This window comes from Neolamprologus brichardi, chromosome 3 (genome assembly GCF_056152115.1).
Source record: "Neolamprologus brichardi isolate AB-2024 chromosome 3, ASM5615211v1, whole genome shotgun sequence".
NCBI lineage: Eukaryota > Metazoa > Chordata > Actinopteri > Cichliformes > Cichlidae > Neolamprologus > Neolamprologus brichardi.
In genome coordinates, this window is record NC_142106.1 from 31,238,440 (window position 1) to 31,258,575 (window position 20,136).

Sequence of the window (20,136 nt, forward strand, 5' to 3'; positions counted from 1 at the left end):
GACATAAATGGCTTCTTTTCTCCTCTTTCATACCATCTGTCCTCTCTGTCCAAAATGTGAACATTGGCATCCTCGAAAGAGTGACCTTTTTCCTTTAGATGCAGATGGTCCATCTAAATCTCAAATGAAGGACTGCATGGAGACAGAATATCACAGAGTACCATAAGAAGAGACCAGATCCATAGTAGTATTATACAGACATGTGACAAATGAAAGGAAAAGTATGTGTGTGAGGTGTTTGTGCATCATGTGCCTCCAGAACAGCTTCAGTGTTTCTTGGCATTGATCATAAAAGTATCTGAAAGTACCATGTAGTGATGAACAACATTATTTTAGAAAATATTCCCTCATTTGATGTTTTGATGATCCACAGAGCTGCGCCTCACATACTGGCCCAAAACCTGCCAGATGTGTTTAGCTGGGTTGAGATCTGGTGACTGAAGGCCACAGCATATGATTCACATCCTATTCATCAACTATTCAGTGATTCCTCTTTAAATGTTGATCCCTCACAGTCACTTTGTACTGACTCACAATGATGTTTATCGTTGTCAAGTGGACCCTAACATGGCATCAAAGTACCACAGTACAGAGGTCAAGGGTCAGGTTATACATTCTTGTGATGGCTGAAATTAAATTTTTTCTGATTCTGCATAAGAAAGCTTGAAGAGCAGTTTGGCTTAATTGCAATGTTTGTCATTGGCCATGGTGTGGTGCCAAACAGCCTAATATTATTATTGATTAATTTAATTTATTTAAAATATTCAGCTATGTTTAAAGTTGTTATGTTATAATCTCTGTCCTGAGTAGTAATCAAGTTTTATTAATATTGGAGTTTTTCATGTTTTCAGCAAGTACACAAACTCTGTTTCCTGTCTGTGTGTCTGTGTGATGAGAAAAAGCGCTATCAGGTTAAATACACTAGGAGACAACATAAAAATGAAGTAAAAATGTAAAAATATTATAAATATAATGGGGTACATGAGTTCAATGGTGAGCACAGGGAGCAGCATTTGTATAAAGCAAGTTTGTATAAAGCTTAATGAGATGAAACTGATTTATTTGGGGATACATATAGATAAGCATCGGACTCTCAGTGAGCTCAGCTGGACAGGATACAAGCTAAAGCACTGAGGAGCTGAAGTGAAGTGAAGTGGAAGAACGTGAAATGCTGCTCACTCTGAGACATCAACAGCTGATTGGGGTGTATTGGGCTGATTTTAAAGGATTCAGAGGTTCCCACAAAATACATTTCCTCTGACAGCTGGGAGAGAGAAAGGACAAGAAGTTGTTGAGGGTGGAAAGGAGAGAACACATCAGTGGAGCTGAAGCTCAACACATTCAGTTTAGAGAAGCAGTATTTCTGCCAGCTACACCTCCATGGATGATCAGTCAGCCACAAATTGGTGCTTCTAGGGGCAACGGGAGTAATTCCTGTTTTATTGTTAAGGTCTCGTGTTTCCGTGTTCATTCTGTTCGGTTTGACTTCCCCTGTCTCGTTATGGTTATTCATGTCAGCTGTGTTCTCTGTGTGTCCTCACTTCCCTCATTATCCTTTTGTGTAATTATGTCACCGTGTGACGGAGATACACCATCCCAGGCCGCAGACAGCCGACCATGGCGCATACACGCATACCCCACCATTAGACTCTGCACTCGTTGCGCTGGGTTACTGGGGCTGTGCATCGTTTAGTCAACTGGGCAGATAAACGGGAAGGGGTGACAGCTATATTTTGAGCGATACAGAGGGTGGCCAACATATTTTCCCATTTACCTTTAAAAAGGCGGTTTCCCCTCCCTTCCTTCCCTCCCCATTTCCAGCTGCCTCCCTCTTCCTGCTCCACCACAATCACCCACACATGCAGGGCCTTGGGGTAAAGGTGTGTTACCAGGGTGCAGGGGAGGCATCCCCCCCTCTGTCCCCTTCTGGCAACTTAGATTTTCACATTGCTCACGCTCTCATAACACATACATATAGGACCGTGGGGATGGGCACGCTACACGGCATACAGATGGCCATCAGGGTCTACGGCGTCGTTGCCCACCTCTCAATTTTAAATACACGTAGACATTGAGGGCTATCAGGAGGGGCTATGCGCTTACCTTTGTTAGGATGCCTGGGTCATTGACCCAGGGCTTTTGAGTTTATTATATTATTTATAATTTCTAGTTTTGGGGGTTTTCGTGAGTCATGTCTTATGGTTTGTCTCTGTGTCTCTCTCTGTAATCCTTGGTTGCTGTCTCCCCTGTCTGCTGTATCCCCGTGTCCAGTCTGTGTCTGCCCTGGTCCCACGTCTCTGTTCCCTCTGTTGTAGTGCCTGCATGTGAGTCTGTGTCTTTTGTTCAGTCTGTGTTTTGTGTTTCCTGTTTTACTTTGAAGGTTTCTGTCTTATCTCAGTGTGTTCAGTTTACGCTTCCTTGTCTCGTCAGTTCTGATTTGCCCCAGCTGTGTTTCCCTCCTGTTGTCCATTCCCTGATTGCTCCCTCTATGTATTTAAGCCCTGTGTTTCAGTTTGTCATTGTCACGATCTACCATTTATTTAGCTGTGTGTTTTTTCAGTCCTTCGGTGTAAGTTTATTTAGATTTTTCCAGTTATGTTATATTTGAGTTTAAGATTAAAGCGGTTTTGAGTTTAAGTTTTGTCTCCGGAGTCTGCACTTTGGGTCCTTCTCCTGCCTGCACGCAGCCATCACATAACAACCTTCTGCTCTCTGGCAGGTAGCTCCATGCCCTTCTGGGTTTTAAATGCACCTTAGAATGCCTGCTTCTCCCCACCCAAGGGATGAGGGTACCTAGGTCTGGGTGCAGTTTCCCCCTCCAGGGAAAAGGGTACCTAGACCTGGGGTATAGAGTACGCTTGGGGAGTGTGATTGTGTGTACAGTGTCTCTGGGGTGCCTTCCGACTCTCGGCCTGGGGCTCGGTCACTCTGGCGCAGCTGGCTGCTGGCGGAGCTCACGGGCACGTCACTGCAACCCCCCCTGGCTTCTGTTCCGCGGCTGCTGAGTGACCCCTCATCTGGGACTCTCCTCAGCTCCTTCTGGGATAGTGGCGCAGCTGCCCCTCTGTTGGTCTTCCTTGGTCTCTTGTGTTCTGGGGGCCTCTGGATGTCTGGAGTTTTGATCTCCTCCATACCTGCTTCATGCCCTGGAGGACGGGGCTGTGGCCCCCCCCACACCCTCTAGCAGATCATTACATGAAGGAACCTTTTAATACAAGCGCGCTTATGCTCACAGGTGTACACACGGGTGCTCACACACACAAACTACACCCTTTTTGGCTCCTACCTCAAAGCACACTGTGCGCTGTCGATCTGACGTGCAGCACAATAATATTCAATATTTAATATTTACTGCTGTATACACATAGAGTATCGCGATGGTGTTGTGTTTATTATATTGCTGTTTTTGTTTGCTTGTTTTTTTCCCCTCTCAACAGGTGATCCAAGTGATATATATAAAAATATGTATTTTTTGCCCCCCCCCCCCCCCCCCCCCCCCTTTTCTTTTCCCTTTTCTTTGCCCTTCATCACTATTCCTCTTCCCCGCTGTCTTTGTTTCCCTCCCTCTCCCCGGTCATGTCTGTCTCATCTGTAACAACTGAAAGTAAAATAAAATAAATAATAACAACAAAGGTCAATCAAATGGACCATTACGGCAAGGCAGGGATGGTCCACTTGGTAAAGTAATTCCGTTGGGCTTCTCTCTTTGCCTTCAGACAATAATTCTGATGGCAAAAGCACCAAACGGGACAGACTTCCCGTGATCGCCGATTACACGACTAGCTGGGTAATCCAATGGTACGGTGTTCCGGGGTTCAAATAGTGGGTTTGCGGACGCTTGGAAAGATCACGTGAACTGCATTATTTTTTGTTTGGGTTCTTTCATTATGAAGCTCTGTAGGCCGCCTGGAAGTGGCCATGAATGTATGCATATGTATTTTAGAAATACAGCTGGAAATAAGCTGAGGAAAAAAGAGTGTTTTGGGGAAAGAAATGATAAAGGGATGAAAATTATGCCTAGTGGGAGGGGCATTGGTATATAAAAGGAGACTGTCAGGGCCTATGGGGCACTCTGTGAGATGTTACAGTGAGGGTAACAAGTAGGCTGGCTCAGCCTCTTGCGTTTTGTATATAGAGTTTTTGTTTTGTTTTGATTTAAGTCAGTTGTTTATTTGCCTTGTAAATAATCTTTTGTTCACCTGGGAGGTCGACAGAATAAACTATACACACTGAACGCTTCCTGACTATGCCTGCATTTGTTCGGGGGAAGCTAAGGTTACTGAGGGAGGAACTGGAAAATGGGGAGGGAAAGAGAAGTCCATTGTTGACAAAAATGTGTTGTATGCAGTTGACGGTGACCACCAACGGCTTGTGATACCGTCTAGTTGTAGGCCCCTCATTATGCACCTAGCACATACACTCCCCTGGGCAGGTCATCTGGGTAGTAGTAGGCGTCATCAGAACATTCCGGTAGTTTGTGATTATGCAACACCCTGTGCATGCGGTCACGGCACCTAATGTCCTGCGTGCACTGGTACAGCTGTTCTCCAGGGTGGGGATACCAGATGAGATTTTAACAGACCAAAGGATAACAGACTAACTTTACCTCCAGGTTAATGCAGCTCTTCCACAACCAGCTAGGCATCTCTGCCATCAGGACTTCACCAAACCATCCACAGACAGATGGTTTGGTGGAGAGGCTCAACCAAACTCTGAAGAAGATGTTGCAGAAGTTTGTGTCAGACACAAAGGGACAGTAGCAAACTCTTGCAAACTCTTAAGGGATCGGTTGGGAACAGTTTTGGTCAAGTTACTTGAAAAAAGTAATCAGTAACTAATTACTGATTACTTCCCCAAAAAGTAATCCCGTTACTTTACTGATTACTTATTTTCAAAAGTAATTAATTACTTAGTTACTTAGTTACTTTTTAAAAACACGATTTACAACCTGAATAGGTAATAAAGCAATAGATCTTTCAGCCCAATTCTACTTTTTCTGCATAATCCATCATACAAAATGTAATCAAATGGAAAAGTCTCTTTTTTTTTAAACTTGTTTTATCAGTTTAATCTTTTAACTTTATGCATCAAGTAAAAATTTAATTAAATGCAACATTCTCTGACTTGAAGAAATTAGTTTAACACATAAACCTATTTTCTGCAGATTCCAGCACATAAAATAAAATATTTTTTGTGTTTACACTCAGTCTTTCAAATAGATGCAAGTAAAACACAGCAGAAAATAAATAAAGTCAAAGACTAGTGGTCCTTTTGCTCTATTTTCACCTGTAAAGCAGGAGTGGGGTAGGCGGAGGTTTGTCCTGGTGCAGGTGTGCCGCAGCGGTCAGTGGAAGAATCTGCGAGTTTCTCTGTGAATTTCCCATTACGTCGTAGCGCACTCGGTGCTTGTTTAGGATTTTTTTTTCGCTGTAAAAAGACGTTTTCTTCCCAGGCACAACGGACACTAATGTTTTTGTCACTTTTTATGGAATCAAACTCAAAGTAAGGTCAGTACTTCCACGCTTTAAACGCTGCACACTCATACTCTCTCCCGTACTTGATATATTATCCATTGTTGATCTGCACACAGCTGTTGTCACGAACGTCGCACTCGCTTACGTCACTGTCATAAGACATTCTCGCAAAAAATCACGGTTTTAGTAACGCAGTAACGCAGCGTTCCTACAGGAAAGTAAGGGTAATCTAATTACTGTTTTTGCGACAGTAATCCCTTACTTTAAAAAAGTAATCAGATTACAGTAACGCGTTACAAGTAACACGTTACTGCCCATCTCTGTTTGGGAAGATACCAGGAGGAGGCTGAGGTCAACCTGCATGAGGCTCAAAGAAGCCAGAAGACCTGGTATACAAACAGGCCCGGCACCGTGAATTTCATCCTGGCCTAAAGGTGTTGTTACTCCTCCCTTCAGCCAACAGTAAACTTCTGGCGAAATGGCAAGGGCCATACACAGTTCTTCGCAGAATGGGGCAAGTGACCTATGAGGTTCATCACCCTGAAAAGAAGAAACCGAGGCAGACTTACCATGGTAATCTCCTGAAAGAATGGGAAGAACGTGCACCCTAGGGGCCTGCGAAAGCTCTGATGGCAAGATGAGTGCAAAGAGGAGGAAGACAGAACCGATTAAATATCTCCAGTGCTGACCCATCTTACCCCACAGCAGGATGTCGGGCTGCTCCAAATCCTTCAAGAGACTCCATCTCTGTGTTCAGTTAACCCCAGCAGGACCACCCTTGTTGAACATGTGATCTGCCTAAATGACGGACATCCCATCCGCCAACGTCTGTACCGGGTTCCACAACACCTAGTGGAAAAACTGTGACAGGAGTTGGAGAAGATGCTGGAGCTTGGGGTGATTGAGCTGTCTTGCTCAGAATGCTGTAGCCCGGTGGTCATCATCTTCAAGAAAGATGTCTCACTGCTCATTAGCATTGATTTCCAGAAGCTCTATTCCATCTCAGAGTTTGATGCCTAACCCATCACCCTGACCTTTGACACCTTGTGAGATGTTGGCTTTATTTTTATTTTTATTTTAGTTGTTTTAGTTGATTCTATGCTGTTTTATCTTGTTTTTTTTTTTTAATATAGGGCTATTTTTAATTTTTGTGTATTATGTGTTTTATTTTTTGCTGTGTTGTTTTATTCTATTGTTTTTAACTTGTTTACTGTACAGCAATTTGGTCCTGTGCTGGGTATTTTAAAGTGCTTTATAAATATAAAAGTTGGATTGGATAATTACACCTCAAACAGATTTACTGTATAAAGGACTTCTGCTGTACAAGGAAGGACATGTGGGTATTAAGTGAAATGAAACAAAAGACACTTCGGCAAAACAGGCACTTAAACTAGACAAATTTAAGGTGTCACTTAATAAACTGTAAGTAAAACCACTAGAAGTATTAAAAATATTAATTAAAAAATGGCAGCATAGGTGGGACACAGAGCCAAAAGGAAGAAACTTGTACAGACTTAAAGGAAACGTGGATTAACGTCCCATCTCCTGCAGCATTGTATTATCATTCCAGCCCAGTAGGTGGTGGTAATACAAACTGGTTGTCAGCTTCAGATGAAGAGGAAGAATAAGTGAACTTCATGCTCTATTTTTCAGGGTTACTGTTATCAATGCGGTTTTTATCTCATTATTCTTAACAATAATTCAGTTCCTTAAGTGTTTTGATATAAACAGCACAACTGATTCACTAATGAAAGTGTGAGTGTGTGTGTGTGATTATGTGCTGCTTTTCTTTCTGTCTTTTTACTTCTCAGCACTGCGATCATGTGTCTGAGTACACAGTATACAGTCAAACTCAACAACCTCAGTTAAAGATTTGATAACATTTAGAGCTGCTGAGCACCAATGCAGATTATTTTTGACCTGTATTTGTGTTTTTGTTTTTGTAAAAATGTAAAACTCTTGAAACAAACAAAATTCCAATAAATTCAGACATGATAAATACAGGGATTATGTTTTATTCAACAGGCAATAATGAAAGGCCAAACTGCAAAGATGATCATACAGAATAACGTCTCTGTTCCTCTCAGCACCCAGAAATACCTGCATGTGTGTGAAAAACTGCTGTTGTTTATTATCTATTCTCTAAAAGGTTTATTTTAATCTACTGACAGGCCTCGTGGTTTCTGGTTGGGTCACCATAAAAAGAGGAAATGTGGTTTCAGTCTGAAGTCTTCAGTAGCAGGAATTCAAATAAAGAGCAGAGTGGAAATTTCACTTTGACCTCTGCATGCATGACACATGTTTATATGACCTGCCAATATTGGAGTAATAGCAAAAATTATTGATGCTACATGTAAGTATTCATGGCACTGTATGAAAACAGAAAAAAAATTGAGTCATTGTGGTGATGTCACACTATGTGGGCTTTAAGGGAAAATGTGAGAAGTTGTTTTTCACACTGAAAAGCAGCTGCCTTTAAGAGTCTCTGCATGGACGTGCTGTAAATGTTCATATATGAGTGAATTAATATAAAAGAATCACTCTCTCTACCCACAAAATCTTAGCTTTATAACACATCAACCATTTATACTTCACTGATACTCATTTATTTATCTGCTGGACTCCAAACTGTCTGTGTCAGAGAAGCTGAGCCATTCAGTTAAATTAACACCATGATTCTTCACTGACAAACCCTTTTTGCACCAAAGTAAATTCATTCAAAACTAATAACTGAAAACAAAATTGAACAGCTTTACTTTTCTAGCAACATTTTTTTCATGTTTCTCTTCAATGTTTGCACTTTTTTTTTTTTTACACACTACGGAAAAGACCGTGTGAACGTTTGTGTTTGGTGTAACTGTGAGTGACCGCATAGCTGCAGGCTTATCTGTACCATCTCTGCACTTAAAAATAACAATGACATTTTTCCATCAGCCTGCAGAACTAAACCGAGGAAGAACAGTTAAAGCTAAATATGAGCTGCTTTCCAGATCACATGCTTTAGCTCTGATAGCTGACAGCACAGACAGATTATAAGAAGCCTGTGAGACATAAATCAGACTGAGGACAGAAAAAAATCCAGCACCTACTGGAGAAGAGGGTGGGTGCATGATGCCAGCTTGACAGACTGTGACAGATTGTAAAGGTGGCTCAAAGGCAGGGGAAAGTCGAGAAGGAGGTCTATGGCACAGTCATAGGGTCTGTGTGGGGGTGAGGACAGAGCTTCGTCCTTACTGAATACCACATGTAGTTAATGATATTTCTCAGGAACAGTAGAAAAATTTGGAGGTGGTCTTGATATTGCTTGTGAGTTTGAACCTGTAGGTAGTGCAGGCTGTAAGCAGTTAGCCAAACAAAATCAACTCCAACTCCTGATTTTAGTCAACATGTTAAGTTTCTCCAGTCAGGGGTAACCAAGAATCAATGGGGTGTGAGGACAAGCAGAAATGAAAAAGGTGATGGTGTTCCAGTGAGGTTAAGTGGACAGATTTGGTGTGATGAGTTATTCTTGATTGTTCAGTGCTGTGGCAGGAATCGGCGGACTTCAAGGTGTCAGTAGAATTGTTAATTGTTTATTGTTTCAGTTCAGTGTCCTCCAATGTTTGCTCAGGGCCAAGGTCAATGAGCATGTGAAGAGATTGGGAAATCCCATTGAAACAAATGGTGACTGGTAACAGTAAACGGGGCTTGGAAAATACTGTGGAGCTGTTCACCTGTAACTCTGCAGCTACTGGTGGGCTGAGTCTTTTGGCCGAACAGGGCATGATACAAGAAAATGACCCAAGTGATCGCAAAGTTTTTTTTAAATTTCAGGCAAGAAAACATCTCTCGCTCTCTTCCTGAGTCAGTCAAGATCATCCTATCTGCATAGGTTTTTGCGGTGGCTCATGTGAGGAGTGTGAGGAACTGGAACTGGAAACTGCCAGCAGAGTGGGGAAAGTGTTGGGAAAGTGAATATGAGAGAGGACTAATTATAAGTTCCAATTATAAGTTTTCACAATTTATTATCAAATGGTTAATATTTTATATTCTAAAAGGAATGGAAGCAAAATAGGAAGGAAAGAAACTTAATCAATGTTGATATTAGATTCTTTGGTCAGATAAGACAGAGATAAATTTGTAGGGAGACAAATCAGTGAATTTGTAATCCTGATACTGATGCGCAGAGGCAGAAGTGTGACAAAGCTAAGCACAAAATAGGGGGTAGATGACATCTATGACACCATGAATAAACACCACGAATAATTATGAATATATCAAAACACTTGCTGAAACGATGACTCTCAGTCTATAGAAAAAGAAAACTCCAGCAGGATCCACAGGACACGACAACAAAGATAAAACTATGACCTGCAAAGTGTGTCAGTAACTAAGCAACAGATCACCCTTGTATATCACAGAGAAAGGTAGGAACACAAAACAGGAAAGAAACTTAAATGTTTGCAGTGGACAGGAAATGTGAACACGTCACACAACTACTGTGGTCAAAGCTACAGGAGCTGTTTGAGGTTGGTGTAAAAAGGAAGGAAGCACAGAGAGGTGATAGAAGGAGGAGCTGAATATAAACTCTGGTCTTATCTACATTAAGTGCAGCTTCTCTTTGTTCTGCATTTATTATCAATGCAAAGTCGAACACTTTGAGATTAGATGCAGATCAGCGTGCAGGGCTGGACGTGAGGATGGGGCACTCTTTGCTCTGTTTGCTGGGGTTAATCTGTGAGTACAATACACACCTTTACTGTTTGAATGGCAGTGATGAAGGAAAATGTTTCTTACTGGTGACAATTACAGTGTATCACTGCTTTAACCTGTTTACCTGACAGCTTCAACACAGCATACTAGATTTTTTTTTCATGTTCCAGCCTGTTTGACAGCTAATAGAAACACATAAATTTGATGATAACTGTGCCATGTGAAGATTTAAAAAACCTCAGTTTATATATTTATTGTGATTTTGTCAGTTGTATAATGTCTGATGATGTTTCATTTATTATTTCAGTGCTCAGTACAGTCAACCATGGAAACACTGAAGGTGAGAAATTGTTTTTTCTTCCATTTGTATCATACGTGTTGATTTTAACTAGTATTTAGCTTCTCCTGTGTTGCTCTAAATGATGTTGTCTGTGTTATATTTTGTATCGTAAACCAAACATTTCATTGATTTATTGGTTAAAATGTTAATAGAACCATGTTAAGTGTGTGAGCACTCAAGCACACACCCACGATACAAACTGTATATTTACTGAAGAGCTGTGGCTTCATACATGTGGATTTTCTTTTCATGAATGTTTATCTGATCTGAAAATATCAGCAGTTATCTCACTGAGTTTTGCTGTTGGCATGTATACTGGATTATATAGTGGGATTTTTTTGATAACCTCATAGTTGTAAAAATGCTCATTATCTAAATCTACACATAGATGACACATTAAAGGAAAAACCAACATGAACATGGTAACCAAATGCTGCTCTGAGCTCAGCATAGAGTTTGCTACCTTCATCCCTCATTTGGCGTTTTGATCAGAAGCCCTACAGTGGCCCTGAGAGGCCAAACGGACTGCAACTTCAGAAAACACTTGCAAAAAGAAAAATGCTGCAAAAAGAAAAATGCTGAAAAAAGAAAAACACCTGCAAAAAGAAAAACACTTGCAAAAAGAAAAATGCTGAAAAAAGAAAAACACCTGCAAAAAGAAAAATGCTGCAAAAAGAAAAACACCTGCAAAAAGAAAAACATTTGCAAAAAGAAAAATGCTGCAAAAAGAAAAATGCTGAAAAAAGAAAAATGCTGCAAAAAGAAAAACACCTGCAAAAGCACACACAACACAACGGAAATGTTTCTGGGGAGACAATAACCGGACGGACCAGTTGCACGAACCAAAACATGTATGTATGACTGTATCCCAATTCAGGGGCTGTGTCCCAATTCAGGGTCTGCAGCCTTAAAGTACGCAGCCTTAACGGTCCTCAAGGGCAGCGTACTCAAAGACCGCTGAGGCCGGAAGTGCGAGGCTTGTAGGCTTGTGAAATGGGGCGGTCTAGCCACCGTCGCACTGCCCAGGTTGCCTAGCAACCATGATACTAACAGCTGGAAACGTTTCATACAGCTTTGTTTGACAGAAATGAAGGAGAACATATTTTGTACATTTGTTTCTACAAGAGCTTTGTGTGATTTGATAAGTATCTGAGGCTGAGACCACAGGACTGTAAAACATGATTTTTGGGCTTAATTTCTGTACTGAACAGTTATTTAAGATTAGCTAGTAAATAACAATTAGCTAATGTTGTTGATGAGACTAAAGTCATCTCACTTTGGTAATGTAAATATAATATGGCCAATATTATATTAATCATTATTAGTTATTACAGCAATGAACATGAACTCTGTGCCAAACACTGAGCTTCAGTAAAGATTCAAGTTGCATTTATTTATATTTCCTATCACCTTAAATCTTCACTCAAAGACAAGTATCTTTGACAGTGTATCTATAGATGTATTATATATAAGAGACAAATATTGTTCTTTTAATATGTTGGCATTACTAAATTTGGCTCAATGCTTATATATGTGTGGAAAAAGGAAAATGTACGAGCTGTGATAACTGTTTCCGGGGGTTGGGGACTGCTGCTTTAAGTCATATAGAATAGATATCAGAGCCTTAAACAGGCTGACTTCTGCTAAATGGGTCAAACTGGGCAGAAAGTATACAAACACATAACATCCTTATAGAATATGATGTAACACTATAGATCAACGTACCTCAGAATATATAAAGCATATAAACAATTACAGCAATATGATGCAACAAACACAGCAGTACTACTAATCCAAAATACTCAAAGCTTCATAGAACTGAAACAAACATTTATTTTTAGCTCCATTCTGCTGCTGATACATACTTTAGGTTTCTGAACATTAAACTTTTTACTGCCTTTCATAGTGTGTAACTAGAAGGCCCTGAGTACTTTCTCCCACACTGAAAACACTGGAATGATAACATTATTTGAACATTACCTAATAAGACTGATTCCGGACAGACAATTAGTTATAACTTTCCTAGCAGTCCTTCACAAACAGGGAACAGTCTGTCTATTCTCTCCATCTGTCAGCTGCTGCTGGCTCTTCCTCCTCCTCTTCCTCACACACTGCTGAGTTTGTCCTGGTGGATCATCAGGGGTGCAAAGCCTCACAGATGATGTGCAGCAGTGGGTCCCTCAATCTGTCCTCACTCTGGACACTTGCAGTTGTCACACATGGAAATCAAATGTGTGATAAGCTGCAGGATTCAAACATAAGTGTAACTTATAAATACATGTTCATACTTTTATTCCACAATCAGAGAGGAAGAAACAGAGAGAGAGTGCAGGACAGACAGACAGGTGACAGTCTCAGGTGTATACACTGCTACAAAACAGCACAAGAGGAGGAGGATTTTGTTCGTGTTATTACGAGTGCTAAACAAGAAGAGTTCCCAGATGGTACAGTGGACACATGTGTGACTCCTGTGATTAAAGCATCTTTCTTTCAGCTTAACCCTTTAAGACCTACCATAGAACCAAGTCAGCCAGAGCTTATATTATATTTTGACATGCTGTGGAGCCATTTTTGGGAGCATTTCAAGTTGCTATACATCAATACAACCATTACAGTCTAAATTTTAATAATATGCATGCATTAAGTGCATAGTAATTATATAAATTGCAAAAAAAGTGCAATAAACTACAAAAAAATTGAAAATCGTTTTTGTTTTTCAACATATATGTCTAGTTAGAGAAATTTCAGGGTTGCACAAAATAGTTTCCCACCACAGGAAATTTATTTTGAGTGTCTTCATAGTTTTATTTTTGAAATACACCAATTTTTATATACTGCAGGAAAAACAAAAATAAATATTATAATGCAAATTTGCAAAAAAGCAGCATATGCATCAAAATAAACTATTTCCAGCAGTGCAATATGAGTCCTAAGCATCCCAGAAACGACACAGAAAGTCATGAAGTCAAAGATAACTTTTAAAAACACCAGTATAGGCTCATGAGGCTATATGGTAAAAAACTACATTTCCACAAAATGATGTCACTTTCGGTTTCAGGCAGGTCATGGCGGACATGCGATAGTTCGCGCTGATGGACATAGGAAGTGTTATGAACAGCTGATCGGATCGGCAAAGCGTGTTTCTGGAATATTATGTTTTTGTTGCTGCAAGTGCTTTTTATGCAGTTTTTGCAAAGCTATATGTGGAAGGAAACTGTGACCGAGGACAAGCTGATGGCATAAGATGTAAGTACAACTCCTCCAGTTTCATATGCAAAAAAAATTATTGCACTAGCTTACGTGGTTGCAGAGCTACCGGGATTTAAAAATAGTTATGCAAAACAGAGCGTGCCCGCTCCGACCGGTTTTAAAGGGTTAATGAGTGAACTGTCAGCTCGTTCAAACACACGTTAAAGTCCGTTTGGCTCGACACCACTGAACAGAGGCAGCAATATAACATAGCTAACATTAACAGTGCAGTGAATCCTGCTTGTGCCGTGATATTCAGGACTGCAAACCGAGCAGCATCACTGACTTTCAGCCTGTTGTGTTTGTGGATATATGACTGACTTTAATTATCCACAAAATCATCACATTCTCTGTAAGATTAAGGTCGACTATCGAACGGCGTATAAAGTAAAGGCTTTAAAACAAAGTAAACGCTGAAAGTACAAACATCGCTAATGTCACATAACTTTGCCGGCATGTGGCCAACAGTAATGTTTTAATGTTTTTAATTATTAAACATTTGCACATAAATAAGTGACTTAATATTCAGAACTTATTTTTGAAAGTTTACTCTTTGGCCGCTCCGCTTCCACTTCTCCCAGTCCCAGTGCACTTGTTAGCATGTTTTGGTTCGTGCAACTGGTCCGTCCGGTTATTGTCTCCCCAGAAACATTTCCGTTGTGTTGTGTGTGCTTTTGCAGCGTTTTTCTTTTTGCAGCATTTTTCTTTTTGCAGCATTTTTCTTTTTGCAAGTGTTTTTCTTTTTGCAGGTGTTTTTCTTTTTTCAGCATTTTTCTTTTTGCAGCATTTTTCTTTTTACAGGTGTTTTTCTTTTTGCAAGTGTTTTTCTATTTGAAAACATTTGCAAACTCCAAAACACTTGCAAACTCCAAAACACTTGCAAACCCCAAAACACAACGGAAGTGCTCCAGGACGCTAGGGGCAGTGTTGAGCTTTTGTTACCTAGTAACTACACAAGCCAGGAAGTACCAATGACCGGATTTGGTCTGTATCCCAATTCAGGGTCTGCAGCCTTAAAGGCCGCATTTAAAGGCCGATTACGTCACAGCGACACGACGAAGGCTGTCCCAATTCAAAGGCTGCTCAAAATGCGGCCCTCAAATGCGTCCTTAATTTCCCTGAATTTTAAGGATGGGTCGGTGTAGCCTTCATGGCCCAACATATCCCAGATTTCATAACGCAGCAGTGGTGTGGATAATTTTGCCGAAAAAAACGGCGGAAGCGGAGCCGCCGTAGAGTAAACTTTCAGAAGTAAGTACTGAATATTATGTCACTTATTTATGCGTAAATGTTTTTATAATGAAAATTAAAACATTACTGTTGGCCACATGTCGGGAAAGTTATGTGGCATTAGCGATGTTTGTACTAACTTGGTTTTAAAGCCTTTACTTCAAAATATACGCCGTTCAATACTTGACTTTAATCTTACAGAGAATGTGATGATTTTGTGGATAATTAAAGTCAGTCATATATCCACAAACACAACAAGCTGAAAGTCAGTGATGCTGCTCGGTTTGCAGTCCTGAATATCACGGCACAAGCAGGATTCACTGCACTGTTAATGTTAGCTATGTTATATTGCTGCCTCTGTTCGGTGGTGTCGAGCCAAACGGACTTTAACGTGTGTTTGAACGAGCTGACGGTTCACTTGTTAAGCTGAAAGAAAGATGCTTTAATCACAGGAGTCACACATGTGTCCACTGTACCATCTGGGAACTCTTCTTGTTTTGTAACAACACAATCCTCCTTCTCCTGTGCTTTTAGTAGCAGTGTATACACCTGAGACTGTCACCTGTCTGTCTGTCCTGCACTCTCTCTCTGTTTCTTTCTCTCTGATTGTGGAATAAAAGTATGAACATGTATTTATAAGTTACACTTATGTTTGAATCCTGCAGCTTATCACACATTTGATTTCCATGTGTGACAACTGCAAGTGTCCAGAGTGAGGACAGACTGAGGGACCCACTGCTGCACATCATCTGTGAGGCTTTGCACCCCTGATGATCCACCAGGACAAACTCAGCAGTGTGTGAGGAAGAGGAGGAGGAACAGCCAGCAGCAGCTGACAGATGGAGAGAATAGACAGACTGTTCCCTGTTTGTGAAGGACTGCTAGGAAAGTTTAACATAACTAATTGTCTGTCCGGAATCAGTCTTATTAGGTAATGTTCAAATAATGTTATCATTCCAGTGTTTTCAGTGTGGGAGAAAGTACTCAGGGCCTTCAAGTTACACACTATGAAAGACAGCAACAAGTTTAATGTTCAGAAACCTAAAGTATGTATCAACAGCAGAATGGAGCTAAAAATAAATGTTTGTTTCAGTTCTATGAAGCTTTGAGTATTTTGGATTAGTAGTACTGCTGTGTTTGTTGCATCATATTGCTGTAATTGTTTATATGCTTTATATATTCTGAGGTAAGTTGATCTATAGTGTTACATCATATTCTATAAGGATGTTATGTGTTTGTATACTTTCTGCCCAGTTTGACCCATTTAACAGAAGTCAGCCTGTTTAAGGCTCTGATATCTATTCTGTATGACTTAAAGCAGTTATGACGTGGTCTGATTTTCTCACCCAATAAAGGAATATTCAATATATCAGTCTACTCTTCATTTTATCAGAAACAGTTATCACAGCTTGTACATTTTCTTTTTATAAATATATGTAAGCAATGAGCCAAATTTAGTAATGCCAACATACTGAAGGAACAACATTTGTCTCTTATATATGATACACCTATATATGCACTGTCAAAGATACTTGTCTTTGAGTGAAGATTTAAGGTGATAAGACATGTAAATAACTGCAACTTGAATCTGTACTGAAGCTCAGTATTTGACACAGAGTTCATGTTCACTGCTGTAATAGCTAATAATGATTAATATAATAACTATAATATTAGCCATATTATATTTACATTACCAAAGTGATATGACTTTAGTCTCATGAACAACATTAGCTAATTGTTATTTACTAACTAATCTTAAATGACTGTTCAGTACAGAAATGAAGCCCAAAAATCATGTTTTACTGTCCTGTGGTCTCAGCCTCAGATCACTTATCTTCTAGAAACAAACAAACAAATAAACAAAATATGTTCTCCTTCATTTCTGTCAAACAAAGTTGTATGACACGTTTCCAGCAGTTAGTATCATGGTTGCTAGGCAACCTGGGAAGCGCGACGGAGACTAGACCGTCCCATACAGACAAACTTGTCGTTTATTTTGCAAATCGAGCTCAACACTGCCCCTCGCGTCCTGGAGCACTTCCGTTGTGTTTTGGAGTTTGAATGTGTTTTGGGGTTTGCAAGTGTTTTGGAGTTTGCAAGTGCTTTGGAGTTTGTACCGGTTTTGGAGTTTGCAAGTGTTTTGGAGTTTGCATGTGTTTTGGAGTTTGCATGTGTTTTGGAGTTTGCAAGTGTTTTGGAGTCTGTACCTGTTTTGGAGTTTGCAAGTGTTTTGGAGTTTGCATGTGTTTTAGAGTTTGCAAGTGTTTTGGAGTTTGCAAGTGTTTTGGAGTCTGTACCTGTTTTGGAGTTTGCAAGTGTTTTGGAGTTTGCATGTGTTTTGGAGTTTGCATGTGTTTTGGAGTTTGCAAGTGTTTTGGAGTTTGTACCTGTTTTGGAGTTTGCAAGTGTTTTGGAGTTTTCAAGTGTTTTGGAGTTTGCAAGTGTTTTGGAGTCTGTACCTGTTTTGGAGTTTGCAAGTGTTTTGGAGTTTGCATGTGTTTTGGAGTTTGCAAGTGTTTTGGAGTTTGCAAGTGTTTTCTGAAGTTGCAGTCCGTTTGGCCTCTCAGGGCCACCGTAAGAAGCTGTCTAACACGTCACCCCAAAGTCTCTGTAGATGTTTAGTGTGTTGAATTGTGTGGCTGCAAAAACTCTAACAGATGATTCACATTATTTAAGTTTGCATCAAACATTCAGAGCAACAATTTTATAGTTATGATCTTTTTCTAAATCATAGAACTTGGAGTGAAGGCCACTCTGACAGCAGACAGATTAACCATACCAGCAGGGGGCAGTGTGACACTGACCTGTGATGTGAACAACTCTGCTGACTTTGAATATGACTGGTTCAGACAAATCTCTAAAAACTCTGAGAAGACCACAGTCGCTGGTAAATCAAACAGAGTACTTGTGACCTCGGAAGCCGGCATCTACAGCTGCAGAGCACGTGTTAAAGAAAGTAACTCAGTCATCATTCATGAAACTGGTGAGTTTCAAAATGTAATATGGATTAAAACAGCTTGGATTCTTAGACAAAATTGACGTGAACCTCATCTTTGCTCCAAAGTGAAGAATCATTTTTAATATGTGAAACCTCTTAATGCTTTATGACCTCTGATAGTCTCTGAAAAGGGGGTGCCAACTGGAGTCAGCTGGGGATCTGGCCCCAAGGAGAGGGTAATTTGCCCCCCCATTCCTTCCCTCCCCATCCCCAACTGCCTCCCTTCTCCTGCTCCATCACATCACCTCACATGCAGGGCGTTGGGGTACAGGTGTGTCACTGAAGTGCAGGGGAGGCATTCCTCCTCTGTCCCCTTCTGGCCACCTGTGCCTCAATTTTATTCTAGACATCCTCATTACTCACACTCTGATAACACCATGAAGCACCATGCCCCTCCCGTGTTTTAAATGCACTTTAGAACAGCACACAGCAACACCACATATAAGTGGGTGGAGAGAGGTAAGGGGTCTTCACAACCCTCATCTCTGTTCATCAGGGGCGGGGGGCCAGGAGGAGGAGTTGGCCATCTGGTCGGGGTCTGGAATGTGAGGCCTCCCTGCTGCTGCAGAACTGGGGGCAGTCTGCTTGTCTCCACCCTGGGGCAACATGTCCTGGGGCTGGGGGCAGAATGCAGTTGATGGTTCGTGAACCTGGGGGAGTATGTTTGGGGAGTGTGAGTGTGTGTAAAGTGTTTCTGTTTGTCTCACTGATAAAACAATAAGTTAATACAGTAAGTTAAACCTTGCTAAAAGCCAATGAGAAGAGGTGAGTTTTAAGAGCAGTTTTAAAAGTTCCTAGGCTTGTGGAGAATCTGATGTGAGGAGGTAAACTGTTCCACAGTCTGGGTGCAGCCACAGCAAAAGCCCTCTCTCCCCTAGTCTTTAATCTGTACCTGGGAACATCTAAAAGCATCAGGTCTGCTGACCTCAAAGATCTCCTGGGGCGGTAAATGCTAAGAAGCTCTGCCAGGTAAGGAGGTGCAGTACCGTCAAGAACCTTAAAAACCAGCAGTAAAATTTTAAAATCAATCCTAAAAGCAACTGGGAGCCAGTGGAGAGAGCAGAGGACCGGAGTGATGTGGTCTCTCTTTTTGGAACCGGTCAGCATGCGAGCAGCAGCGTTCTGCACCAGTTGGAGGCGATGCAGACAGGAACGATCTAAACCAGCATAAAGGGAGTTACAGTAGTCCAGCCGTGATGTAATATAAGCATGGACCACCCTTTCTAGATTGTTCCTGCACAGGTAGGACTTGACTTTAGCTAAAATCCGTAGATGATAAAAAGATCCCTTGACTACGGACCTGATTTATTTATCAAATTTAAAAGCACTGTCAAAAGTAACACAGAGGCTCTTAATGGAGGAAGTACATTTGGAAGTTAGGGGTCCCATAAAATCAAAGGAAAGGTTGGGGTCTTTAGGAAGCCCAAACACAATGACTTCAGTTTTACTTTCATTTAGATGTAGGAAGTTAAGAGCCATCCAAGTCTTAATGTCAGACAGACAGGAGAATAACGGCTGCAAAGAGTCCCTACAGTCTAACCTCAGAGGGAGGTAGATCTGAATGTCATCAGCAAAGGTGTGGAAGGACACATTATGTCCTTCCATTGCATATGTGTGCATGATGTGAGAAAGCATGTTTGTGTCTGTGTGTCCCTGTTTATCTATGTCTATGTGTCAGGTCGGGTCTTAGACTCCACCTCTCTGGGAACATCTCAGACCCAGGTGTGGCGGCCTGTCTCCCCCCACCACACTCCATGCCGTAGGCTGACGCCCTCAGCCGTGGGTGCATTGATGGTTCTCGGTGTCTGGGGCTGGGTATGTACCGGCTCAAGCCTGGCGGCTTCACTCTGGCATGGCTGGCTGCGGTGAAACCATGTAACTTCTGCACCATGCCTGCTGGATGAGCCCCCGTCTTGGGCTCTCCTCAGCTCTTTCCAGGAGGGTGGCGAAACTGCGCCTCCGGTGATCCTCCCTGGGCTCTCATCCTGGGGGGTCTCTAGATGGCTGGGGCCTGGATCTCCTCCACGCTTGCTTCATGTGCTGGGGGGCAGGGCTATGGCTCCCCACACCCACTATCAGATAGTTACATGAAAAAACCTTTTGAATACAAGCAGACTCATGCACACAGGTGTACACACATAGAAACACACTAT

At 41.3% G+C, this 20,136-nt stretch overlaps 1 protein-coding gene across 1 annotated transcript in view; it reads left to right on the forward strand.

The window, feature by feature from the left end:
* Nucleotides 1-5,983: 5,983 nt before the first annotated feature.
* LOC148104196 (Fc receptor-like protein 5) overlaps nt 5,984-20,136 on the forward strand; it is a 35,830-nt gene continuing 21,677 nt past the window's right edge. The window contains exons 1-2 of the mRNA XM_087838298.1: nt 5,984-6,047; nt 19,662-19,766. Of these exons, the coding sequence (XP_087694424.1) occupies nt 5,984-6,047; nt 19,662-19,766 (169 nt within the window). The remainder of the gene's footprint in view (nt 6,048-19,661; nt 19,767-20,136) is intronic.